Source organism: Bos taurus, chromosome 18, assembly GCF_002263795.3.
Source record: "Bos taurus isolate L1 Dominette 01449 registration number 42190680 breed Hereford chromosome 18, ARS-UCD2.0, whole genome shotgun sequence".
NCBI lineage: Eukaryota > Metazoa > Chordata > Mammalia > Artiodactyla > Bovidae > Bos > Bos taurus.
The window spans coordinates 55508973-55535641 of record NC_037345.1 but is presented as its reverse complement, the minus strand read 5'-3'; the positions used below and the strand labels follow the sequence as shown (position 1 = coordinate 55535641).

The 26669-nt window shown below is 48.3% G+C and overlaps 3 protein-coding genes across 4 annotated transcripts in view; 1 reads left to right on the top strand and 2 right to left on the bottom strand.

The window, feature by feature from the left end:
• TULP2 (TUB like protein 2) overlaps positions 1-26669 on the top strand; it is a 60399-nt gene that overhangs the window by 3475 nt on the left and 30255 nt on the right. The window lies entirely within an intron of this gene.
• BAX (BCL2 associated X, apoptosis regulator) lies at positions 645-4855 on the bottom strand. 2 transcript variants are annotated; one of them, NM_173894.1, is made up of 6 exons: positions 4783-4816; positions 4145-4196; positions 3908-4054; positions 3399-3534; positions 1304-1408; positions 808-912 (listed from the first exon to the last, which is right to left on the bottom strand). In NM_173894.1, the coding sequence occupies exons 1-6, from the start codon at positions 4814-4816 to the stop codon at positions 808-810; spliced, it is 579 nt and encodes a 192-aa protein (NP_776319.1). The 2 variants fall into 2 exon arrangements, with proteins under 2 accessions (XP_010813291.1, NP_776319.1); XM_010814989.4 differs by lacking the exon at positions 4145-4196 and having other exon boundaries at positions 645-912; positions 4783-4855.
• DHDH (dihydrodiol dehydrogenase) lies at positions 14285-25251 on the bottom strand. The gene is made up of 7 exons (NM_001076469.1): positions 25130-25251; positions 24575-24686; positions 22424-22587; positions 19377-19629; positions 15810-15934; positions 14829-14982; positions 14285-14583 (listed from the first exon to the last, which is right to left on the bottom strand). The coding sequence occupies exons 1-7, from the start codon at positions 25217-25219 to the stop codon at positions 14474-14476; spliced, it is 1008 nt and encodes a 335-aa protein (NP_001069937.1). The 5' UTR covers positions 25220-25251; the 3' UTR covers positions 14285-14473.

Genomic DNA, 26669 nt, shown 5'->3' with positions numbered 1-26669 from the left:
AGCTCAGCATCTTCCCACAGGCTGGCTCCCATCCTGAAGGCACAGGGCCAGACCCCAGACTCCTCCCCCCAAAACCTATCAATCTCTGCTCATGTCCCTCCTCTGCCTAGACAATTCTTGCTCAGGCCGCCTCCAGAGTCTCCCTTGGACCCTCTCCAGCCTCCTCAGCCATCCAACCTCCAAGGGTTTTCCCAAAAGGCCTGAGCCCTACCCCTGTTCTCCTAGTCCTCCTGAGGCCTGCACACCCGCTTCTTCCCCGTTTCTCCTCCTCAGTAAATGTACAACTTCCTGTAGTCCCATGTGGTGGAAGCTTCCGGGCCCTAGTTCCTGGGGTTCAGGAGGCCTGCTTTGTACCCTGCTGTCCTGACCTCCACAACACCACCCCCCCAGCCTCTGTCAGGCTGGGGCCTGGCCCAGTGCTGCCTCCAACACAACACCCTGGCTGTGACAAGGACACAGGTGATTCAAGCCGCCTCAGTTCCCCTCAGGACTGTGGGCTCCTTGAGGGCAGAGCCACAATTTAACTCGCCACTGACCCACAGAGGGCACTGGTTACCCTCAGAAAAAGATGGGTCAGCGCATGAAGCCTGGTCTCCTGCGACAGCCAGGAAGCGGGCCCAGTGACTCAGACTCCAAAGTGTGGTCCGAAAGAGGTTTATTGTGCCCACCCCCCAAGACCACGCCTCCCTACCCTGCCCCACCCCAATAATTAAAAAAGTAAGAAAAACTCCATGGCCCCCAAATCCGCCCCACCCCCCTGAAAAATGCCATAATTTATGCAGAAAAAGTCCAAGGCAGTTGATGGCCTCAGCCCATCTTCTTCCAGATGGTGAGCGAGGCGGTGAGCACTCCAGCCACAAAGATGGTCACTGTCTGCCATGTGGGTGTCCCAAAGTAGGAGAGGAGGCCGTCCTGGGGATAGGGACAGCAGGCACTTCAGCGACTCAGCCAAGGGGCAGCCCCTGGGCCAGCACATGAGGGAGCAGGGAGGGGTCAGAGGGCACAAGTAGGGGCAAGGGCCTACGAGTGGGGAAGTTAAAGGATTATCATAGAACTTGAGGGATTCCAGAGGAATTGGAGGGAGGCACCAGGGAGGGCATCGAGGCATCGGGTCAGGGGTCACTAGGAGGTCAGAGGTCACAAGGAGGTCAAGGGTCATGGACAGGTCATTGGGCACCCTGTGAATCAGGGGTTGATCAGACATATGACCCCAAAATGGGGAAGGGGGCACTCCTATGGTGGGCACAGAAAGGCCCAAGGGCCCCAGAGGAGTGGGGGAATGGGGTGGGGTTAGAGGTCTCACCCAACCACCCTGGTCCTGGATCCAGCCCAGCAGCCGCTCTCGAAGGAAGTCCAATGTCCAGCCCATGATGGTCCTGATCAACTCGGGCACCTTGGTGCACAGGGCCTATGGGAAGTGGGGACTTCAGGGACTGAGCCTTGTCCCTACTGCCTGGGGCCACTGGCCCCCAGCCTCCCTTCTCACGCTCTGTCTCCCTCCTGCCCTTCTGCAGTCTCTTTTCCACTCAGCGTCAGAATAAGCCTCATAAACTGTAATATGGATCTCGTCCTTGTCACCTGCCCTGTTCACAAACCATCTTATGGCTCCTTGGTACCTCTGGGATGAACAATCAAAAGTGCAGCTTGGCCTACAGGGCCCTGTGTGAAGGCTCTGACTTGAACACATTCCACTTTTCCTCTTGGTTTCTGCACCTCATTGCCCTTCTTCCACATCTTCATTCCCACCAAATTCTTCACCTGCCTCAGGACCTTGGCACATGCTGATTCTTCTGCCTCAACAGGCCTCAACCTCTTCCATTCACCCCTCAAAGCCCAGGTCTAATGTCACTTCCCCAGAGAGGGCTTTCTGATCTTCAGGCCAGGTAAGGCCTGACACCCCCCATACCCAAGACCTACTCTTCAACTTCCTTAGCTTTCCTTCTCACCCTTTATCTCACTGCTTCTCACCTGTTGTCCCCAGCTCCATATAGAGCCCTCCTACCACCCTGACTGCGTTCCTCTCATCTCTTACATTCAAGCCCCATCAGCTCAATCTTGCAAACACATTAAGGAATCTACTTCCCCACCTCCACTGCTGCCACCTCAGTCATCCATTATAGGACTATTATAGGTACCCCTCATCAGCTTTCCAGTTTTTGCCTTTGTGCCTCAAGATCCCTTTTTCTACTCACAGTAGCCAAAATAATTTACTGGGGCTCCCCTCCCCCAGTATTTTATCATGAGAATCTTCAGAGAAACAAAAAGAATTTCACAGTCAAGAAGCATATACACACAACCTAGATTCTACAATCAACATTTTGCTGTCCTTGCTAGACAGAAGAAGAGATGGTTAGATGGCATCACTGACTCAATGGACATGAGTTTGAGCAAACTCTGGGAGACAGTGAAGGACAGGGAAGCCTGGCATGCTTCAGTCCATGGGGTCACAGAGTTGGACACAACTTAGTGATTGAACAACAACAATCCTTGCTAGAAAAATCTTTTCTGCTTATAAATTGGGTCATCTAACTCTTGTTTAAAACCAGCCAATCACTCTTGCTACACTCAGAGTAAAGCTGGCTGATCTTTACAGAGGCCCACAAGACACCTTGAAACCTGCCCTCATCACTCACCTTCTCCCTCTCCTTACTCTATCCTAACCACGTGGGCCTCCTCATTGCCCTCAACACACCAGGCTTGGTCCTACCTCAGGTCCATTGCATGTGCTGCGCCCTCTATCGGATACATTTCCCCCCATCTTTATATGTATCACTGCATCTTTCTTGTCATTCCATCTTAGGCTTTAATGTCACCTCCTCTGAGAAAAGGTCTTGTGGCTCCTTTGCACAATCATGTCACCAGAGTTTACTTTGCTCAGCAGTCATCATACAACACGGGCTTCCTGAGAGCAGGGACCTAACCTAGTTCTGTTCTGCGTCCTGGGTGCCAAGTACAGGTCGCACACATCATAAGCCCAATAAATGTTTGTTGAATGAATGTGTGTGTGTGTGGCGGGGGTGGGGGGGGGGGTCGCTCAGTTGTGTCCGACTCCTTGCGACTCCACAGACTATAGCTGGCCAGGCTCTTCTGTCTCTGGAATTCTCTAAGCAAGAATATTGGAGTGGGTTGCCACTTCCTTTACCAGGGGATCTTTCCGACCCAGGGATCAAACCTCGGTCTCCTGCATTAGCAGGTGGATTCTTTACCATCTGAGCCACTAGGGAAGCCCATGCTGAGTGAATAAATACATGAATGAAAAAGCTGATGAGTGGCCCATAGCTGACTCTCTCCATTCCCTCTGTGGTTTCCGGGCTGTCCCGAGGGTTGACCTCATGACTCCCAGGTCCTCTCAGGCCTGAAGGGAGCCTCCCTGGGCTCAGGGCCCTGCAGCCGCCCACCTTGAGCACCAGTTTGCTGGCAAAGTAGAAAAGGGCGACAACCCGGCCCCAGTTGAAGTTGCCGTCAGAAAACATTTCAGCCGCCACTCGGAAAAAGACCTCTCGGGGAGAGTCTGTGTCCACAGCTGCGATCATCCTGCAAGAGAGAGGAGAGCCAGTGTTGGGGAGGGAGGATCAGGCAGTGTGGCAACTCTGGGGTCCACCCAAACCAAAGATAAAACCCAAGACCTGAGCCAGGCTGAAATCAAAAGAGGCCATCATGGGGGAAAGCCGCAAGATGGAAACTGGGGAAAAAGACTCCATGAAGGAGAGTTTCAAGATCCCAGGGCACGGGAAGGCTGGGAGTCCAGAGTGCTGAGTTGAGTGATGGGACCCTGGACCTCTGGGTCTGAAAGAAAAGGGGGCTGGACTCCAGCCTCCCAGTGGAAGTGGGGGTTGGGAGCTGGGACTCCTGGGTTCTGAGAGAGAAGGGGCCAAGTCGCAGGACTCCTGGGTCCCAGGGGCCACACCTCTGCAGCTCCATGTTACTGTCCAATTCATCTCCGATGCGCTTCAGACACTCGCTCAGCTTCTTGGTGGATGCATCCTGGGGCACCTGCTCCAAGCCCAGCTCGGGTGTCTCTCCCCCCATTCGCCCTGCTCGATCCTGGATGAAACTAGGGTGGGAACGGAGTTGCGGGGATACAGAATCAGAATGGGGTCTCATTCCCCAAATCCGTTCCGCAATAATCAGACCTCAAACTCACCCCTGAAGCAAAAGGGCCCCTGTCTTCATGATCTGCTCAGAGCTGGTGGGCCCTAGAGGAGAAAGGAGGGAAGAGGTGCCTGGACTCTTGGGTCCTAGGAGGATCCAAGGAACTGGAGTGGCTCCTGATCTCTGGGGGAGGACAACGCTAGGGGGCTCTGCATTTCTGGGCCCCTCATAGATAAAGTGAAGTGGGAGCCCAAGCAACTGAATCCCCGATGAAGAAAGAAGCAGGGGTCCTGGGCCTGTTAACCTTCATTCTTCCCGGGGCGGGGGGAGAAGGCTGAGGAAACACTTCAAGGGTCCAGACCCCTGGCCTGAGGCGACTGAGGGGAGACCCGCCCCTCCCACCAGGAAGTGGTGCCGGCGACAAGCCCGGGCCTGCCCCCGGGGCTTGGATTATGGGGTTCTCCCGCTCCTTGGGGGCCAGAGAGCACCAGGCGGGAAGGGATCGGGATGCGGAGGCCGGAGAGTCGGGGACCCCCGGGGAGGGAGTGGGTGGAGGCTGGCAGCGCCGGACCCGGGAGTTTCTATGCCGGAGTGCTTGGCGATCGCACGGCCCCACACCGGCAGGAGGGATCGTGGGGTCGGTCGGCTGGGGGCTCGCCCTCCCCCCGGCTCGTCTGCCTCCCGCCTCACCCCCGCCTCTGGGTTGCTCCCCGGACCCGTCCATCACCGCCGCTCCCGCCGCCGCCTCTCGCCGGGTCCGCCCGGGCGGCCGCAGCACGCCCCTGGTCACGTGAGCGCCCCGCTGAGCGTACGTCCTCTCACGTGACCGCCCCTCAAAATGGCCGCCGCGCGCCTCTGCCCCGCAGGGCTGCGCGGAGTCTGGACCACACCTGCCTCACCTGCTTTTGGAGAGCTCGGCCCCTATCACGTGACTGTCCAGTCTGCACTTCCCTTTAGGAACTGGTCGTGGCGCCGTTTTACCGGCTAAGCAGTAGTCGCAGCTGTAACTTTTCTTCATTCCTGCAGTATTTTCAAAAGTTTCAGGGGGGACTCAAGCCCTTCTCAGGATAGAAAGAATATCAGAAGTCAAAAATAGCATTTATTGAGGCAGGACATTCCAGATGATTAACGTCTATGAATGTTTATGTGTGTGGGGGGGGGGGGGAAGGAATTTAAAGTTCAAGAAGTGATAGATTGGCAGGGTGTGGACAGAAAGGGACCCCAAGAGAGGCTCCTGGGGTGCTTACTTGAGCATGTGCTGTGCTGTGTTCAGTGGTGTCCTATTCTTTGGGACCCCTGGCAGACTCCTCTGTCCATGGGATTTCCCAGGCGAGAATACGGGAGTCGTTTGCTAGTTCCTTCTCCGGGGTTTTTTCCCAGCCCAGGGATTGAACCTGCATCTCTTGTGTCTCCAGAATTGGCAGGCAGATTCTTTAACACTGAGCCACTTGGGAAGCCCATGCACATATTTAAAAATTCCTTGAGCTGTACACATAAGATACACACTTTAATGTATGGAAATGATTATATCGCCTTGTAAAAAGAAAACAGAAGAAAAAAAAACTGAGATTAGAAAAATTGGCTGGGTCAAATGATGAATGGTTTAGCATATAAGAGAAGGGAATCTATTTCCCAGAGGTGCCTGGGAGCCAGGGAAATTGAAGATTATAGTGCCTTAGTCCATCAGCCTAACAACACCAGTTTATTAACAAGTTTATTGACGGTAAAGTTTATTGACCCATGAAGATGATAGAGATGACACAGCAGAGCAATCATGGAGCATCTTGACAGAGAAAAAGAGTTATTATTGGTTTGGAGGAAATGTAGAGTTTAGGTGATGACTATATGATAGGCTCAAAGCCAAGCAGTTGGTGGACTGTGAAAGGAACCAGGGTTCTGTATCCTTGCAAACTACAAGATTAATGTGGGTGTGGACCGTTGGGTCCAGAAACCCGTTGCTCTGCTCTTGAGTTGGAAATTGAAGCTGCTACTCTGTATCAAATGAGTTAGATCCCACAGGCAAGAGTGGGAGTGCAATGTTTCATTTTTACTGATTGAATTTTTAACACTTGATGATTTTAGAGAACAAAGTTTCTCTGTGAGTAAGAAAGCATGTCCTTGGGAGAAACAGTGTTTTCTATTAATTTAGAAGCTTGCTTTATTTGTGTGTTATTCCAGCCCAATGAATTAGCCCTCCTTCCATCCCAATTACAGAAAAGGAAGAAAGGGCTTTTAATGCTGCCACAGATGTCTAATGGAGAAGGCAATGGCACCCCACTCCAGTACTCTTGCCTGAAAAATCCCATGGACGGAGGAGCCTGGTAGGCTGCAGTCCATGGGGTCGCTAAGAGTCGGACAAGACTGAGCGACTTCACTTTCACTTTTCACTTTCATGCATTGAAGGAGGAAATGGCCACCCACTCCAGTGTTCTTGCCTGGAGAATCCTAGGGACTGTGGGGCCTGGTGGGCTGCCATCTCTGGGGTCGCACAGAGTCGAACACGGCTGAAGCGACTTAGCAGCAGCAGCACAGATCTCTAAACAGTACAACTGTTAATTAGTTGGGGGGGGGAACCTTTTTGATAGTTCTGAAGTCAAAATTGTTTACAATAATAAAGATGCTATATCAGAACTATGAAGTCCAATTCCATCATGGGCCCCCAATGAGACCTACAGGTATTCACGCCCCTGTGTATAGTCCCCTCCCATATTGAATAGACTGACAGTGTGACTAATAGGATATTGTGGAAATAACAAAGTGTAACTTTCAAGGTTAGGTCATAAAAGTCACTGCAGGTTCTGCCTGGCTCTTTCTTGGATCATTTGCTTTATTAGAGGAAGCAGCTGGCATGTTGTAAGGACATTCAAGCAATCATCCTCAGGGGAAACACACATGTGGAGAAACCAAGTCCTCCAGCCACGTGAATGAGCGGCTTTGGAAGCACATCCTCCAGCCCTAGTCAAGCCTTCTGATGACAGCTGTGCCCACCAACATCCCGATTGCAACCTCATGGGAGATCCTAGGCCAGAACCACCCAGCCAAGCCACTCAATGGATTGCCAACCCTCAGAAACTGTGTGAGACAATCAACATTTATTGTTGCTTTAAGTTGCTACGTTTGAGGGCAATCAGTTACACAACAACAGATAACTAATACGTCTAGGATAGTGAAAGTGAAGTCACTCATTCGGTCGGACTCTTTGCCACCTCGTGGCTCCTCCGTCCATGGGATTCTCCAGGCAAGAATACTGGAGTAGGTTGCCATTTCCTTCTCCAGGGGATCTTCCCGACCCAGGGATCGAACCCAGGTCTCCCACATTGCAGGCAAATGCTTTAACCTCTGAGCCACATCTAGGATAAGTACAGGCTATTTACAAATGAGGAAACCAGAGCCCGGAGAAGGAGATGGATTTGCCAAAATTGTCCAGTTCTTATGGGTGCTATCTCCAGGGCAACTGTATCACTTGGACAGGGCTTTCTTTTCTGTTGTTTGGTTCTTTTTTTTACTTTAAAATTTTTTATATTGTCATTTGCTCTTTCGTTTTTGACATCTTTTTAAAAATATTGATTTATTTGGTGTGCCAGGCCTTAGTGGTGGTACGAAAGATCTTCAGTCTTCTTGTGGTATGTGGGATCTTTAGTTGTAGCATGTGGGTCCAGTTCCCTGACCAGGGATTGAACCCGGGACGCCTGCATTGTGAGTGTGGAATCTGAGCCACTGGGCCACCAGGGAAGTCCTTCAGTGTATTTTAATAATAATGTATAGCGGAGGACTTCCCTGGTGGTCCAGTGGTTGAGAATCCACCTGCCAATGCAGGGGACATGAGTTCCATCCCTGGTCCTGAAAGATTCTATATGCCACAGAGTAACCAGGCCTGTGAGCCACAACTACTGATGCTATGCTCTAGAGCCGGGGAGTACTGAGCCCACACGCCACAACCACTGAAGCCTGAGTGCCCTAGAGCCTTTGCTTCCCAAGAGAAGCCACCACAGTGAGAAGCCCATGCAGCACAACTACACAGAGTAGGCCCCACTCACCCTCACCGCAAACAGAGAAAGCCTGAGTGCAGCAACAAAGACCCAGCACAGCCAAAAATAAAATAAGTAAATAAAAATTTTAAACAGCTTAGAAAAAAATATCAAAAAGTATATATATATGACTGAATGGTGGAAGTAGTGAAAGATTTCCTCTTCTTGGTCTCTAAAATCACTGTGGATGGTGACTGCAGCCATGAAATCAGGAGACTATTGCTTCTTGGTAGGAAAGCTATGACAAACCTAGACAGTGTGTTGAAAAGCAGTGACCCTACTCTGCCGACAAAGGTCCGTATAGTCAAGGCTATGGTCTTCCCAGTGGTCACGTGCGGTTGTGAGAGCTGGACCGTAAAGAAGGCTGAGCGCCAAAGAGCTGATGCCTTCGAACTGTGGTTCTGGAGAAGACTCTGGAGAGTCCCTTGGACCAGAATGAGATCAAACCAGTCAATCTTAAGGGAAATCAACCCTGAATACTCATTGGAAGGACTGATGCTGAAGCTGAAGCACCAGTATTTTGGTCACCTGATGCAGAGAGCCGACTCATTGGAAAAGTCCCTGATGCTGGGAAAGACTGAGGGCAGAAGCAGAAGAGGGTGTCAGAGGATGAGATGGCTGGACGGCATCACTGATGCAATGGACATGAACTTGGGCAAACTTCAGGAGACAGTGAGGGACAGGGAACCTGGTATGCTGCAGTCCATGGGGTCACAAAGTGTTGGACACGACTGGGTGACTGAACAACGTGACTGAATTACTTTGCTGTATACTTGAGAGCCCTGGTGGCTCAGTGGTAAAGAATTCATCTACCAAGCAGGAGACGCAGGTTTGATCCCTGTGTTGGGAAGATCCCCTTGAGAAGGAAATGGCGATCCACTCCAGTATTCTTGCCTGGGAAATCCCATTGACAGAGGAGCCAGGCTGGCTACAGTCCACGGGGTCACAAAAGAGTCAGATACGACTTGGCAACTAAACAACAGCAGCACTTGAGAGTAACACAATATTGTAAATCAACTGTACTTCAGTTTAAAAAAAGAAACTGACTGCCACGCCAGACAAAGAAGAACTCTTTGCACACCGAGGATGGGCCACAGAGGAGAGGGCTAATGTGCTGTAGATGTTAAGTTATTGAGGGTCAGAGGGCCCTGGTGGCTGATTTAGGTAAGTTTCTGGGGTGAAGAACAACGAGTAGGATTTCTGCTTAGACATATTAAAAATGAACCCATTTATCGGGTTATAAAAGTTATACTAGATGTACTGGTTCATTGTCACTGTGTAACAAGTCATCCCAGAGCTTAGTGGCTTAAAGCAACAATTATTTTATTATCTTTGATAGACCCGTGGATAGTGAGATTGAGCCAGGTTCCCTGGGCATTTCCAGCTTGGGGTCACTCAACGTCTGCAGTCAGATGATGGCTAGAACTGGAAGAGCAGGGAGACTGAAGGGTATTGGGACTTGATGGAGCATCTCTTTATTTTCATGGAACCTCAAGACTTTCCGTGTGGTTCCTTTTTTTTTTTTTTCATATCCACACAAAGAAACATTTATTAGGCACCAACGATGGACCAAAGAAAAGGACTTCCCTGGTGGCTCAGACAGTAAAGTGTCTGCCTACAGTGCGGGAGACCCAGGTTCAGTCCCTGGGTCAGGAAGATCCTCTGGAGAAGGAAATGGCAACCCACTCCAGTACTCTTGCCTGGAAAATCCCATGGACGGAGGAGCCTGGTAGGCTACAGTCCATGGGGTCGCAAAGAGTCGGACACGACTGAGTGACTTCAAGTACATACATACATGGACCAAAAACTGTTAAACAAATCCACTGATACAGACATTCAATTTTCCCTATAAATTTCATTGTTGTGTATATGGTTGTCTTTTCCAGTTAAGTTAAAGAAAGCTCAGAGACTCTTTTTAAATCTTAGAGGAGATTCTAATTTCTAAGGTTAGCCATTACATATAAATAGTAAAAGAATTCCCTAGTGGCTCAGTTGGTAAAGAATCCTCCTGCAATGCAGGAGACCTGAGTTCGAGTTCTGGGTTGGGAAGATCCCCTGAAGAAAGGAACAGCTATCCACTCCAGTATTCTGGCCTGGAGAATTCCATGGACTGTATAATCCATGGGGTCTCAAGAGAGTCGGACACGACTGAGTGACTTTCACTTTCACAAATATTAAAAAACTATTGAGTAGGAGTGTGGACAAAGTTGACCTTTTTTCCAATGCAGAAAATCCTACAAAGGATGAAAATTGGACAGCAAAATTGACAGGAGAATCCAAAAGTGATCATTTCACTTTGGCAGATGCTGAGCTGAAAGTGGTAGAAAGATACTCATCACAGATATTCACGTGTGTGTGCGCGTGCTCAGGCATGTCTGACTCTTCGCAACCCCATGGACAATAGTGCACCAGGCTCCTCTGTCCATGGAATTTCCAGGCAAGAATACTGGAGTGGGTTGCCATTTCCTTCTGTCCCTGTGATTTTTTAGTGTGGGATGGTTTCAGTTGCCTTACAGCTTGGTGGCTTTGGGACAGCCAAACTATTGCCTTATGGTTGAAGGTTTCAAGAGAATTTCAGCTAACAAAGAAGAAATTGCACTGCCTTTCCTGATCTGACCTCGAAAAGCATACAGTGTCAGTTCTGCCTTGTTGCAACAGCTACGTAGGAGTCAGGAGCCCACTGCACTTCTGGGGAAGGGAAACTAGACTCTACTTCTCAATGGAAGGATATGAGCAGGGAGAGGAGATATCTTTTGAAAATATAAGATGGCACGCCAGTTCAGCTGCTTTAGCAAAGATCAGCATAACAGTGGCTTAAACAATGCAGAAGTTTATTCCCCTCTCATGTCACGGTCCAAGAAGTTGCAACCCTAAGTGCTATTAACAGTGAGGATAGTTCCAGTGTCAGAAAGCATGATGGTTAATTTTTTTAAGATTTATTTTATTTATTTTTGGCTGCACTGGATCTTTGTTGCTGCCAGGGCTTTCTCTAGGTGCAGTGAGTGGCTGTAGTGCACGGGCTTCTCATTACAGTGGCTTCTCTTGTTGCGGAGCACAGGCTCTAGGCGAACAAGCTTCAGTAGTTGCGGCACATGGGCTCCATAGTTGTGGCTCATGGGCTCAAAAGCGCTGGCTTGGTAGTTCTGGCACAAGGGCTTAGTTGCTCCATGGTATGTGGAATCTTCCCAGACCAGGGACCAAACCCATGTCCTCTGCATTGGAGGTGGATTCTAAACCACCAGACCACCAGGGAAGCCCCTGATGGTCAACTTTACGTGTCAACTTGAGTGGACCACAGGATGCCCAGATGTTTGATCTAAAATTATTCTGGGTATTTCTGTGAGGGTGTTGTTGCATGAGATCAATATTATATCAGTAGACTTAGTAAAGTAGATTGCATAAAATGCCTGAATAGAACCAAAAGACTGACTGACCCTCTGAATAAGAAAGAATTCTTTCTGCCTCATTATCTTAGGACTATGACATTAACTTTCTTCCCACCCTTGGACTCAGATTAGAACATTGGCTTTTCCTGGGTCTTGAGCTGCCAGCCTTCAGACAAGACCTGTATCGTCAACTGTCCTGGTATTCAGGCCTTCAGACCTGGACTGGAACTAAACATCAGCTCTCCTGAGTCCAGTTTGCCAACATATCCTGAAGATCTTGGGGCATGCTTACTTCCATGATCATGTCTTTCTTCTAGCCTTCTATTCTAGCTTGTTGCCTCACCATTCACAACACAGCACTTCCATCTCACAGTATAAGGTGGACACACCGACGTCCAAGACATCTCCACACCAGGAAGGGAAAATCGGGATGGGTTGCCATCCTCCTTGCCTTTTAAGGCCATAACTCAGAAGCTGCCAGCATCCCATTGGCCAAAAGCCATTCACACGCAAGGGAGCCTAGGAAATGTAGTCTTTAGCTGTGCAGTCATGTGTCCAGTGAAACTTCTCTATCAGAGGCGACATCTAGGCATCTCTACCAACAATTAAATGGTTGAAACCAAGCAAGCAGAGGACTGAAACCCAATATGGTGATAGCTGAATGATGCATAGTGGGACTTGGAATAAGCAATGTTGTTGCTCAGTTGCTAAGTCATCTCCGACTCTGCAACCCCATGAACTGCAGCATGCCAGGCTTCCTTGTCCTTCACTCTCTCCCAGAGTTTGCTCAAACTCATGTCCATTGAGTTGGTGATGCCATCCAACGGTCTCATCCTCTATCACCGCCTTCTCTTGCCCTCAGTCTTACCCAGCATCAGGGTCTTTTCCAGTGAGTTGACTTTTCGCATCAGGTGGCCAAAGCATTAGAGCTTCAGCTTCAGCATCAGTCCTTCCCATGAATATTCAGGGTTGATTTCCTTTAGGATAGACTGGTTTGATCTCCTTCCTGTCTAAGGGACTCTCAAGAGACTTCTCCAGCACCACAGTTTGAAATCAGTTCTTCAACAATCAGCCTTCCTTATGGTCTAACTCTCACATCTGTATGTGACTACTAGAAAAACCACAGCTTTGACTATATGGCCCTTTTGTTTGCAAAGTGATGTCTCTGCTTTTTAATATGCTGTCTAGGTTTCTCATAGCTTGCTCCTCAGAAGAAAAACTATGACAAGGTATAACAAGCAAATAGAAAACTCATTTAACTGATGTCTCTCAGTGTTCTGAAATTTCTACCAAATTTCTTATTTCCTCATAGTGAGAGTTATTAGTGTCATAAAACCAATATGTCCATCTCATCTTCTGGAATGTGGTAGATATGAACTCCCTAGATTCTCTGTAGTTCATTCAGGTCACATGACTAGTTTTGGCCAATACATTCTGAGATTCTGTGTATCACTTTCACGTCAGAGCATTTATGTTTTTGTACAAAAGCTTCCAGGGTATTCTTTCCTTGGCCACACCTGACCAGCAGGACTCCAGATACTAGCGGCTCTGTCATTTTGGGTCCCAGAAAGATACAATCCAGAACTCTCAGTCAATATATAACACAAGTGAGGAAAGAACCTTGTTATGCTAAGCTGAGATTTGGGGATTGTTTGTTACTGTAACATAACCTAACCTATACTCACTGCTACGGTAAAATATGGAAATTAGATCTTTCTTAGAGCACAAAGTTAACCCTAAATGGTTGGCCAAGTGCCCACATACAGCCCCATTCTAACCCTCTGTAATTTGGGTGGGAATGACTTCCTACTCCTGCCACACAGAGGGGCATATGACCCAGGCTTTGCCAATAAGACCACTGAATACTTGTGAACATTCCTGTTGAAATGACTCTCTATATCTTCTTTTTTTTTTTTTTAAGCAAAGGTTTGTTTTGTTTTGATTGTAAAGATTATTTTTTTGATGTGGACCATTTTTAAAGTCTTTACTGGATTTATTACAATATTGCTTCTGTTTTACGTTTTTATTGTTGTTTGTTTGTTTTGGCCGTGAGGCATGTGGATCTTAGCTCCACAATTGAGGATCGAACCCAGAACCCCTGCATTGAAAGGTGAAGTCTTACCACTGGACCACCAGCAAAGCCCCTTGTTTTGAATATTTTACTTATTCGTTTATTGGGCTGTGCCATGTCTTAGTTTTGGAACTTGAGATCTTTGATCTTCATTGTGGCATGCAAAATCTTTAGTTGCTACATATGAACTCTTAGTTGCGGCATTTGGGATCTAGTTCCCTGACCAGGGATTGAACCCAGGCCCCCTGCATTGGGAGCATGGTATCTTGGCCACTGGACCACCAGGGAAGTCCCGTGATTCTCTATACCTTAATGGGAGCCTGGAGCTTCTGGAGGCCTGACCTCAAAGTGAAGGGCCATTGGCTAACATCTACAGAGAACCTACTGTGTGCTAGGGCCCATTTAATCCTCACCAGAAGGTGTTTAGTGTGGTATCTCCCATTTCCTGATGACGAGACAAAGAGAGAGGCTAGGGAGGGTGCAGTTAGGGATGCCTTCTACCCATACACTATTCCCCAGCCAAGGTCACACAGGCCGAGGCAGGCAAACTGTGGATCTTCCCACACATGTCTGTTCCAAGAGCTTGTGGGAAATACGGTCCTGACCCCACCTTCCCCCACTCTCATCCTTCCAACCAATTTATGCTCTAGTGACCTCTTTGATGGTGGGCTCTCTCCAGCTCCTATCGAACCACCACTGCCAAGATCTCTGTGGAAACACAACTTTATTATTTATTTTATTTAATTTTTGTATTTACTTTGCCATGCCCTGAGGCTTACAAGATCTTAGTTCTCTGACCAGGGATTGAACCCAGGCCCCAGAAGTGACAGTGCCGAGTCCTGACCACTGGACAGCCAAAGAATTCCCAGCATGTCTTTATTTGTTCAGAGCATACATCAGTGTTTGTCTTGGGGGAAGGTGATTCCAATGGCCTTCCTCACCTCCTCAAGGATGTCAGCCAGGAGCTCACTTTCCACCAGAGGAATCACAGGACTTTCCTTCAGGCCTGGGAGAGAGTGCAGTTAGGGACACCCTCCTACTCATATCCCCGAAGACCAAAAGAACTACAATTCCCAGAATCCCATGAGGCACACTAATTCATGGTTCTAACATATGGATGCCACAGGAGGTCCTGGGAGATGTAGTTCTAAACAGTTGCTTGAGTGGATGAGTAGAGAGGATACCCACCTCCACTACCAGGCTTGCCCTGCTACCCTCCCACCCTCCCACCCCTGTTCTCCACATGCTTACCTTTCTGCAGGCATTCCCGGACATGCTTGGCCTCATAACTCATGCCCATTCCATTTGTAAAATTGAACTCCTTGCCTGGGGCTGGAGGCAGTGGGAACTCCTTATGCTCCCCCTTCACCACCAGCTCTGTTGGGCTCCAGCAGGGGTCGAGGAGCTGAGAGAAGAGATAAGAGGTGGTCCCACCACCCTCACCAACAGGGCTGCTCAGGAGCTCTCTCTTGTCAGTTAAGCACCGATCACCCGCCATCCTCAGGAAGGGTTTGGGTCCCCACCCAACCTAGCCCTGCCCTGGTTGCTGGAGGATTATTTCTTAGCATCAGGATTGCCACAGTACAAGACTGTCTTGTCTGTTCATTTCCCCAGGAACAAACCTTTCTGTAACCCTGTGCTCAGGCCGTGAAGACAGATTATCATTGCCTCTGTGGAATCCCCCTTTGCAAGGAGGAGCAGAGACAACCCATCACCTGCTTATCCATTTTGTTTTAGCCCCTGGGGAAGCCTAAATTATTCCCATACCCAAGTCTAAGTCAAAATGGAAATACAGAGATACAGCTGGGGCAGATTCTGCAGTTCCAGTTTGGGGCAAGGTACAAATTCTTCTGCTGAGAATAGAATTTCTTTCTAGCAACATGGCTCCAGGAAGCCCCATGAAGCTGCCATTTGATAATGCCTGTATTCTGTCCTGAGTGCAATTCCAAAGGTGATAGCTGCTCTCAGAGGGTGGTGACTAAGAACTGGTTTCTCCCAAGAAAGGACTAAGGACTTTTGACAGACCAATGGGTTCACCCTCAGGAAGGAGCCTGGAGGTCCAAACTCCATCCCATGGCCTAGTAGCTGAGGATGAATTTCTTATCAATGGTGTGGGAAGAGGTACGTTCAGTCCCCATCCATCTCCAACAGCCACGACTGGCCTATTCCTCTCGCTAAGGGCCCTGGTTCCCAGTACTTGGAGCCATCCCAGCTCAGCCAACCGTGCCTCACCTGGGCCATGCCCTTGGTACCACTCACGGACACCGTGTTGGAGAGCTGGGCAGAGATGCTGCAGGTGAAGCTGCCGTGGACCCCTCCTGGGTACTGGAGTATCACAGTGACAGTGTCGTCCACACCTGGGGAAGGCACAGGACAAGGGCAAGCCTGGCCTCACATCCTGCCTGAGTGCTTCCCTGGAGGCTCATTGGTAGAGTCCGCCTGCCAATGCAGGAGAAACAGATTCGATCCCTGGTCTGGGAAAACCGCACAAGCTGCGACGCAACTGAGCCCATGCGCCCGCCTGCTGAAGCTATTGCATGTCCTGGAGCCAGTGCTCCACAAGTGAAGCCACCGCAACAGGAAACCCACACTGTGAGTACAGAGTAGCCTCAGTCGCTGCCACCAGGGAAAGCCTGAGCAGCAGTGAAGCCCCAGCACAACCAAAAAAAAAAAGTCCCGTCTGAAGAACTTTGGGCAAGATATCTTCTTTTCCCTAAATTGTAAGTATTTATTTGGTTGCACTGAGTCTTAGTTGCAGCATGTGGGCTCTTTTAAGTTGCAGCATGTGAAATGTTTAGATGCCCCACAAGGGAATCCAGTTTCCTGACCAGGGATTGAACCCGGGCCCCCTGCACTGGGAGCGCAGAGTCTTAGCCACTGGACCACCAAGGAAGTCCTGAGATTTCATCTTTAATATGACTGAAGCCAGAAGTAGTGATATGTCCTACCACATGGATGAACCCTGAAAACATGTCAAATGAAAGAAGCCAGACACAAAAGTCACACGTTGCAGGATTCCATTCATATGAAATGTCTGGCTTCATGTACTCAGTCGTGTCTGACACTTTGTGACTCTCGTGGACTGTAGCGTGACGAGCGCCTCTGTCCTTGGAATTTTCCAGGCAAGAATAATATTTGGCAAATCCATAGAACCACAAAGCAGATTTGTGGTTGGTTAGGGCTCAGGGGCCTGGGAAAATTGGTGGTTTTTGTTTTTGTTTTTTTGAGTAATGAAAATATTCTAGAATTGATTACACTTCAGGAGAGATAAAGTGGGAGAGATTGGGATCGACATATACACACTACATAAAATAGATAACTAATATGAATCTACCAAATAGCACAGGGAACTCCACTCCATACTCTGCAATAACCTATATGGGAAAAGAATCTAAAAAGAGTGGCTATAGTATATGCATAACTGAATCACTTTGCTATATACCTGAAACTAACACAATATTGTAAATTGACTATGTCTCCATGCTACATTTGCTGTATGATGCATGCACGTGTGTGCTAAGTTGCTTTGATTGTGTCGAACTCTTTGTGACTGTAGTCTGGCAGGCTTCTCTGTCCATGGGATTATCTAGGCAAGAATACTGCAGTGGATTGCCATGTCCTCCCCCAGGGGATCTTCCTGACCCAGGGGTCGAACCCACATCTCTTCTGTCTCCTGCACTGGCAGGCAGGTTCTTTACCACTAGAGCCACCTAGAAAATCCCATAAAATCACCTATACTTCAATAAAAATTAATTTAAAAATTGATTATAGTGATAAATGCACAACTCTGTGACTATACTAAAGCCACAAAATTATATACTTTCTTTTTTTATTTTTTTTAATTATATACTTTCAATGAATAAATTGTATGGTATGTGAATTATATCACAGTAAAGATGTAATCTAAATAAATAAATAAAAATATGCTAAAAAAGTAAAGAGAGAGAGACTTTACCTCTCTAAGCCTCAGTTTCCTCCATTGTAAATACCTGTTGTATAGGTTTGTGAGAATCAGTTACCTGATCTCTGAAATGGGGATAATAAGAGAATTTGCCTCATAAGGCCATTTCAGGTATTACATTAAGTGCTATAAAATGCACAATGTACTTAGAAGACTATTTAGATGACAATAAGTGATATATAAGCATTAGTTAAAAATTAAACACAGCAGGTAAAGTACTAGCCTGGTTCCACATCAGGCAGGCCACAGATGGAGGAGTCTACTGACTCAGCCCTCTCTCTTTTTGGAACTTGGGATCCTAGTTCCACCAAGTGGCATGGGGGAGCCTAATTATCTGACCAGAAATCAAACCTGTAGGCCCCTGCAGTGGAAATGCAGAGTCCCAACCGCTGGACTGCTAGGCAAGTCCCCTGACTCAGCTCTCTTTTAAGCCCAAGTTCTTATCCCAGGTCTGCTGTGTGACCCTGGATAAATCACTACCCCTCTCTGCACTTCAGTTTCCTAATATGTAAAATGGAGACAACTTTAATATATCAGAAAGGTCATATCTATAATAACCCTAAAGTTATAATCTATAATAACCTTAATATCTATTAAGGTAGCACTTAGTAAACAGGATCTGTTTTTATAACTACTATTTAGCCTAGGAACTGGCCAGATGTTAGACGGAGACAGTTTTTCTAAAGAGTGACCTTCCTCTCATGTACTAATTTCCTGGCTATTCATTGCTTTCTGCAGTTTGCAAAGATGGCCACAGCAATTCCTCTTGTTCCTCTATGAGCGCCTCTTTGCAGTAGCTTCTTCCATCAGGAGGTAAAGTCTATTTGCCCACCTCTGAAATCTGAGCTGATGTTGGGCCATGGAACAGTGGCAAATATGGTAGAAGCAAAGGTCTGAAAAGTGTTTGCATGCTGAGGTCCACCTTCCTGTTGCTCCACCTGGAACTCTGAGACCACCATATGAATGAACCTGAGTTAGCCAGCAGGAGAGGCCATGTGAAGGAGAACCAAGGCTCCCCATAGAATGACGAACACCTGCAAGACATAGTGAGGCCATCCTGGAGCATCCAGCTCCAGTGGGACAGCCCACCAACTGCAGCTACACGACTAAGACTAGCAGAAGAACCACTCAAGCTGAGCCCAGCCCAAATTGCCGACCCACAGGATCACAAGCTAATAAATGATTGTTATTTAAGGTCACTAAGTTCTAGGGTAGTTTGTTATGCAGCAAAGGCTAACTGAGACAAATGCAAAAAATAATAATTGTTTATATTCAATAACTGCTTACCATTTGCTTCAAAAATTACTTCATTAACTCCTTATGATAACTCTATTATTGACATTTTACTTAATTAAAACTAATTAGGTAACTAGTTGGTAACTGATTAAGACTCAGAGATGTTGTGTCCCTTGGCCAACATCACACAGCAAAGTCCCAGCACAGACCCTGCTCACATTCTCAACTCTGGGCCCAGGCTGGGGGTAGCTTGGGTGGCTTCATGTGGGAAGTTTCTCTAGCTGTCTAACCTGATACTCATCAGGGAGGAGACTTATCCCCAGTTCACTGCTCCCAGTAAGAGAGGATCCACTCCTATTAGTCCAGGATATTCCCTGGTGGCTCAGTGGTAAAGAACCCACCTGCCATTGCAGGAGACACAGGTTCGATCCCTGGTCCAGGAAGATCCCCTGAAGAAGGAAGTGGCAATCCACTCCAGTATTCCTTGCCTGGAGAATCCCATAGACAGAGGAACCTGGCATGTTACGGTCCATGGGCTTGCAGAATTGGACACAACTTAGTGACCTGACCAACCAACCAACCAAGTCCAGGATAGACCGTACCTGTTTCATGGCGCCTTCCCACAGCTGAAATCTTCTCTGGCTTCTGCCCACCGAAGACCATGGAGATGAACTGGAGGCAGTAGATGCCAAGGTCTAACAAGCCACCTCCCGCCTGGGCCCAGTCTGTGGCCCGGTGTACGTGGGTGAGATTCTTCCCAAATTCTGCCCGAACCACCCGAAGGTCCCCCAGAGTTCCCTGGGCCAGGACAGACCTCAGAGCCTCTACAGCAGGGAAGAACCGGGTCCAGATGGCCTGCAGACCACAGAGGGAAGAAAGCAGGATGCAGGAAGAGAAGGAAAACGATCAGGACCCAAAAGTTAACCAGTTTTTCTCTCTTCGAGGACTCAGTCTTGAGTGGGTACCCACCGCTCCCCAAACAAGGCCCCTCTGTCTTCCTTCCACAGCCTGGCAGTCCCCAAGCTGTGTCTAGCCTGACCCTCTCTGCCACCTTCTCTCCTCTCCAGTCCTGCAGCCCCAAGGCCGGCCTTGTCCTTCCTTATCTGAACCATTACACCAGTCCCCCAATGTCACGGGCTGAATTGTCTCCCCACCAAATTCATGTTGAGGCCCAACCCCTCCCCAGAACCCCCTAATGTGAAGTATTTGGTGTGTGTATATGTGTGTGTGTGTGTGTGTTTTGCCACATCTCGTGGCATGTAGGATCTTATTTCCTTGACCAGGGATTAAACATGCGCCCCCTACATTGGAAGCATGGTGTCTTGATCACAGGACTGCCAGGGAAGTTCCTGGAGGTGGGGTTTTTTAAGGAGATAATTAAGTGAAAATGAGGTCATTAAGGTGGGCCCTCATCCAATAGGACTGGTGTCCTTAGAAGAAGAGGAAGTTAGGACACAACTCTGCCCAGAGGGAAGACCATGTGTAGACACAGGGAGGAGGCTGCCATCTGCAAGTCACAGAGAGAAGCCTCAGGAGGAGCCAACCCTGCTGACACCTTGACTTCTCTAGCCTCCAGAGTATGAGAAAATATTTATTTTTAAAAATTTTATTTTTTTTTAATTTCTAAAAAATTTTATTATTTTTTGGGGGGGGCTTCACCATGAGGCTTGCAGGATCACAGTTTTAAACCCAGGCCACTGTAGTGAAAGCCCAGAATCCTAACCACTAGGCCACCAAAGAACTCCCCAGAAATATGGGAAAAGAAATCTCTGTTGTTTTAGCCACCTGGTCCGTTAGTAGCACTTTATTATAGGAGCCCTGGCAAATTAACATGCCCAGTCTCTCCGCTCCAGTCCAATCCCCACATGGCCCAGAGGGATCTTTCCTTCTCTAAGAGCTGACCCTGTCTCACCCCTGCCCAGTCCCCTTCTGTTGCTCCCCATTGCCTAACGTCAGCTTGCATTTGTTGGGTATATATTATGAGCAAGACAATATGTACATGCTGTGCATAATGAGTTCTCCCAACATCTCTGCCAGATAGCTATCATTATGTCCATTTTTTAAATCAGAAAACTAAGGCTCAGTTGAATCAAATTATTTGCCCAGGGTCACAGAGCTAGGAACTGGGCAACTGGAATCTAGAGTCCTCTGACTCTAAAGCCAGAAATCTTGACCTGTCCAAGATAAATTTCATACTGCTGCTGCTGCTGCTAAGTCGCTTCAGTCGTGTCCGACTCTGTGCGACCCCATAGACGGTGGCCCACCAGGCTCCCCCGTCCCTGGGATTCTCCAGGCAAGAACACTGGAGTGGGTTGCCATTTCCTTCTCCAATGCATGAAAGGGAAAAGTGAAAGTGAAGTCGCTCAGTCGTGTCCGACACTTCGCGACCCCATGGTCTGCAGCCTACCAGGCTCCTCCGTCCATGGGATTTTCCAGGCAAGAGTACTGGAGTGGGGTGCCATTGCCTTCTCCAAAATTTCATACTAATGAAATGAAATCTGCAAATTCTTGTTTTAAGTCTTAACTCTGTTTTCCCTCTCTGGCCTCTACCCACAAGAAACCTCCTTGATCATCACCCAAGTTGGGACAGGGTGTCTGTGCTCCATGAACAGCTCAGTCCTATGTCCACAAAAGCCCATGTCCATGGACATTGGGGTTACCCCTTTTCCATGACCTAAAGTGATCTTGAGCTCCTTGAAAACTGAGCCTCTGTCTTGTATGTTATGAATCCCCAGTTCCTAGGATTGAATCTGGTACACATTAGGTGCCAATAAAAATGAAGAAATAATAAATTCACAGAATTTTGGCACTGCTATCTCGACTACTTCTTGGGCACATAGAACTTTGCAGTCTAGGAGGCTCAGCAATACTGAGCGTATGATAACTAGACAGAACATGGGGAAGTAAGAGCTATTGTGACTACTGGCAGAACCTACAGCAAAATGTTTAAAAACCATAATACTCAGACTTCCCTGGTGGTGGTCCAGCAGTTAAGACACTGGGCTTCCAAAGGGGGCACAGGTTCCATCCCTATTCAGGAAAGTTCCACATGCCTCTTGGTGTGGCCAAAAAGGAAAAAGAACCATAATACTCCTTAACATGAAAAAAGCTTGGGGTGGTGGTGGGGCGGATGGTGTCATGTGGTGGCCATCTTAACTTCTGGCATTAGCCATTGGTGTTGGTGGCCATTTTAATTACTGGCAATTTGCAAGATGTCAGAGGTCCCTATAGGTAGCCAAGTCTGATAAGGGTAAAAACAAAGGCAGTTTGACATTGAGGTTTGGTAGGGGGTTCCTTGCTACTTCGGATCTCTAACTTTGTAAATCCACCCAAACTAAGCCCATTGCGGTTTTTGTGCTCCTTTCACTATCGGCATCTTTTTTGGAGACGCTGACGCACAATCCTTCAGGCGGCCATGTTTGCTAAGGGCCAAAAGCAATGGCTCCCACCCATGGGGAGATGTTGCTAGTAGATTCCCTGACATAGCTCAACGGCATCCCGACAAACGCAAGGACCCTGGTTCATTTTGTAGTCATCTTAACTCTTGGCAATCCACCCTTGTGTTCCTCCAAAACTGTTGACCGACAATCACGTTTAGCCATAGCAAGTAGCTCTAATGTGGGATATTGGAAGGGCCCTCCACCCTCACCTCCATAAAGAAGAGGCCTCGGGATCGGGCCTCAGCAACCATTTCGCGCACTTCCGCGGCGTTCACACCCATGGGCTTTTCGCACAACACAGCCTTGCCCGCTGTCAGGCAGAGTAACACTGCGGCCTTGTGCTGGGGGTGCTGGGTGCCAATGTAGGCCACCTCTATGGCGGGAGGAGAAAGGTAGAGATCAATAGCCCCACCCACTGAGACCTCCGGCACCGCCCACCGTTTAGAGGCCCCGCCCCCAAGCTTCCTGGAGCCTGTGTTCCTCCAAGCAGGTAGGAAGTCCTACCGCAGTGGTCAAACTCTAGCTTCCCATTTGGACGGTGCTAAGGGCTTCTGCTTTATTGACTAAGCCAAAGCCATTGACTGTATGGATCACAACAAACTGGAAAATTCTTAAAGAGCTGGGAATACCAGACCACCTGACCTGCCTCTTGAGAAATCTGTATGCAGATCAAGAAATAACAGTTAGAACTCGACATGGACCAACAGACTGGTTCCAAATTGGGAAAGGAGTATGTCAAGGCTGTATATTGTCACCCTGCTTATTTAACTTATATGCAGAGTACATCACGAGAAATTCTGGACTGGATGAAGCACAAGCTGGAATCAAGATTGCAGGGAGAAATATCAATAACCTCAGATATGCAGATGACACCACACTTATGGCAGAAAGCAAAGAACTAAAGAGCCTCTTGATGAAAGTGAAAGAGGAAAGTTAAAAAGTTGGCTTAAAACTCAACATTCAGAAAACGAAGGTCATGGCATCCAGTCCCATCAGTTCATGGAAAATGGGGAAACACTGGAAATAGTGACAGACTTTATTTTGGGGAGATTCAAAATCACTGCAGATGGTGACTGCAGCCATGAAATTAAAAGATGCTTGCTCCTTGGAAGAAAAGTTATGACCAACCTAGATGGCATATTAAAAAGCAGAGACATTACTTCACCAACAAACGTCCATCTAGTCAAAGCTATGGTTTTTCCAGTAGTCATGTATGGATGTGAGAGTTGGACCATAAAGAAAGCTGAGTCCCGAAGAATGGATGCTTTTGAACTGTGGTGTTGGAGAAGACTCTTGAGAGTCCCTTGGACAGCAAGGAGCTCCAACCAGTCCATCCTAAAGGAAATTAGTCCTGAATATTCATTGGAAAGACTGATGCTGAAGCTGAAACTCCAATATTTTGGCCACCTGATGCAAAGAACTGACTCATTGGAAAAGACCCTGATGCTGATTGAAAGACTGAAGGCAGGAGGAGAAGGGGACCACACAGGATGAGGTGGTTGGATGGCATCACCAACTCAATGGACATGAGTTTGAGTAAGCTTTGGGAGTTGGCGATGGACAGAGAAACCTGGCATGCTGCAGTCCATGGGGTCACAGAGTCGGACAGGACTGAACGACTGAACTGAACTGAAGGGCTTCCCTGATGGCTTAGAGGCAAAGAATCCGCCTGCCAATGCAGGCAACTCAGGTTCGATCCTTGGGTCAGGAAGAGCTCCTGGAGAAGGAATGGCAACCCACTCCAGTATTCCTTCCTGGAGAATCCCATGGACAGAGGAGCCTGGCAGGGTCACAAAAGGGTTGGTCACTACTTAGCGACTAAACAATAAAACCATTCTCTACTATCACTCTATTTCCTTCAGATTATTTCCAGTCTTCTGAAATTATCGTATTCACTCACTTAGTCCTCACAACACCACCAAGAAGTAGGATTATTATTTTGCCCGTTTCAAAAATGAGGAACCTGAGAAGGGCAAGCAGAAGAGGGGAAAATGCCCACTCAGCCAATCTGACTCCAGAGCCAGGCTGTTGTCCAACTACGCTGCCCTGCCTCTCCATCCAGGCTCCTCTGGAACGCAGAAGCCCGAGCCACACGGGTCGTATTTAAAACCTGAAAGGCCTCGCTCAGAAATTCAAGCCCTGCCTTTACCGCGGAGGTGTGGCCCCTACTCTTTATTTCATGCCGGACAGATAATTTCAGACGAAACCGGATCCTATCGTCCCGTCTCCCAGCCCAGAGTCCTTTCGGGCGCCCAGAGGGATTGGCTTATCGCGCAGAGCCTCGCTTCTTCTACGGAGCAGCCTGAAGGCAGCACCCCCCGTGACGCCCCCTCTCCCCCGCCGCCGCCCGGGCCACTCACCCACGTCGGGGTCCTTGGCCAGTTCCTCATAGGATCCATAGGCCTTGGGGATGTCGTGTTTCTTAGCAAACTCCTTCGCCCGGCTCAGGTCACGGGCCGCTACCGCCACTACCTAGAGGGACATCTGAGTCAGACTGGAGGGGCTGGGGCAGGTAAGGAAGACGGGTAGATGGGAGTGAGGTGATGGAGAAGGCCTCCGTGGGGATGGAGAAATTGATAACTCCCATAACGGGGGACGGGGGATGCGGTCCTGGGGGATGAGGTGACCGGGGGCTGGACACCTGGGTTTGGGAAAAAGAGATCTGAGGCAGACGATTATTCAACCCCGATTATTAAACTCCCTAATATTTAAATGTCTCTCTTACACAACAAATCAGATCAAGACTCTCCCAAACCTCGCGTAATTCGTGTTAAAAAGACAGAGGTGAGAAAAGAGCGATACGGATTTTGAGGTTGTTTCACGGCCTTGTGGGGCTCGGAAGTCCAGAAGCCTAGTTCCCTCCTCCCTCAGACCCCCCGCCCACTCTTCCCCAGGTCTCTGGAGAGAGGGAGGACCTGGTGCTCAGAGCGAGGCAGCATCCGCAGCATCGTCGTGAAGTCGCTGGAGATAAGGCCAGCCGACACGATGCCCCAGCGAAGCGCCATCGCCGCAACCCGGAGTCCCAAATGTCCCTACCTTTTCCCGGCGGGAGTTAAGGACCAGATGCCCGGCGCTCCGGGGGGCGTGGCCCTATTCCCCGCCTCCATTGCTCTTACGCCGCTCCTCATTGGCCACGGCGCCTGTGCGCCCTGCCAGTCCCAAAGGATATTTAATTCTAGCATCCCCATTGGAAGAACCCACCGAAGGCTCCGCCTAACAGGGATGGACCAAAAACACTTCGATAGTCGTCTTCCCTAGAGACTAGCCATGTGACACAAGGAGAGGCGCTTTCTTTTCCATTCAACTTCGAGCCTTTGAACTTACCCCTCTTTTGTTCAGAAAGCCGCGTACCCTTAGGAACTGTTCAGAGGGAGAGAGAGGATAATAATAGCAAAGGTAATATATTCACTAATGTTTACTAATATTTCTTAACTATTAATATTTATAGAACGCCCGTGGAAGTCCAAGGCCCCTAGCTCCGTGCTTTCCTTTCCCCATCCCTAATTTCTCACCACAGACCTGCGAGTGAGATTCTATTGTGCCCTATTTACAGACGCAGAAACAGACCCAGAAAACCATGATCATTTTTAGCTAGGAACGTGAGCAATAAATAAAAAGACTGGCCAACTTCACCCACAACAAATTCGTCAATTTTCCTTATAGACATTTAATCTGCTGTCGCCTCCTTCTCCTCCTGCCCTTAGTCTTACCCAGCATTTACCCAGTCTTACCCAGCAGTCTTACCCAGTCTTTTCCAATGAGTCGGCTTTTCACATCAAGTGGCCAAAGTACTGGGGCTTCAGCTTCAGCATCAGGCTTTCCAGTGAATATTCAGGGTTGATTTCCTGTAGGATTGACTTGTTTGATCTCCTTGCAGTCCAAGGGACTCTCAAGAATCTTCTCCAGCACCACCATTCAAAAGCATCAGTTCTCTAATGCTCAGCCTTCTTTGTGGTCCAACTCCTACATCCAAACACGACTACTGGAAAAACCATAGCTTTGACTATACAGACTTTTGTCAGCGAAGTGATGTCCCTGCTTTGTAATATGCTGTCTAGCTTTGTCATAGCTTTCTTTCTTTCCAAGAAGAAAGCTACTTTAAAAAAATTTCATGGCTGCAGTCACCGTCTGCAGTGATTTTGGAGCCCAAGAAAACAAAGTCTGCCATGGTTTCCACTTTTCCCCTATTCATTTGCCATGAAGTGACAAAACAGGATGCCATGATCTTAGTTTTTTGAATGTTGAGTTTTAAGCCAGATTTTTCACTCTCCTCTTTAACTAAAGAGCTTCATCCAAGAACCTCTTTAGTTCCTCTTCACTTTCTGCCATTAGAGTGATATCTGCATATCTGAGGTTGTTGATATTTCTCCTGACAATCTTGATTCCAGCTTGCAAGTCAACCAGTTCGTGATTTTGCCTGATTTACTCGGCAGAGAAGTGCAAATAAGCAGGGAG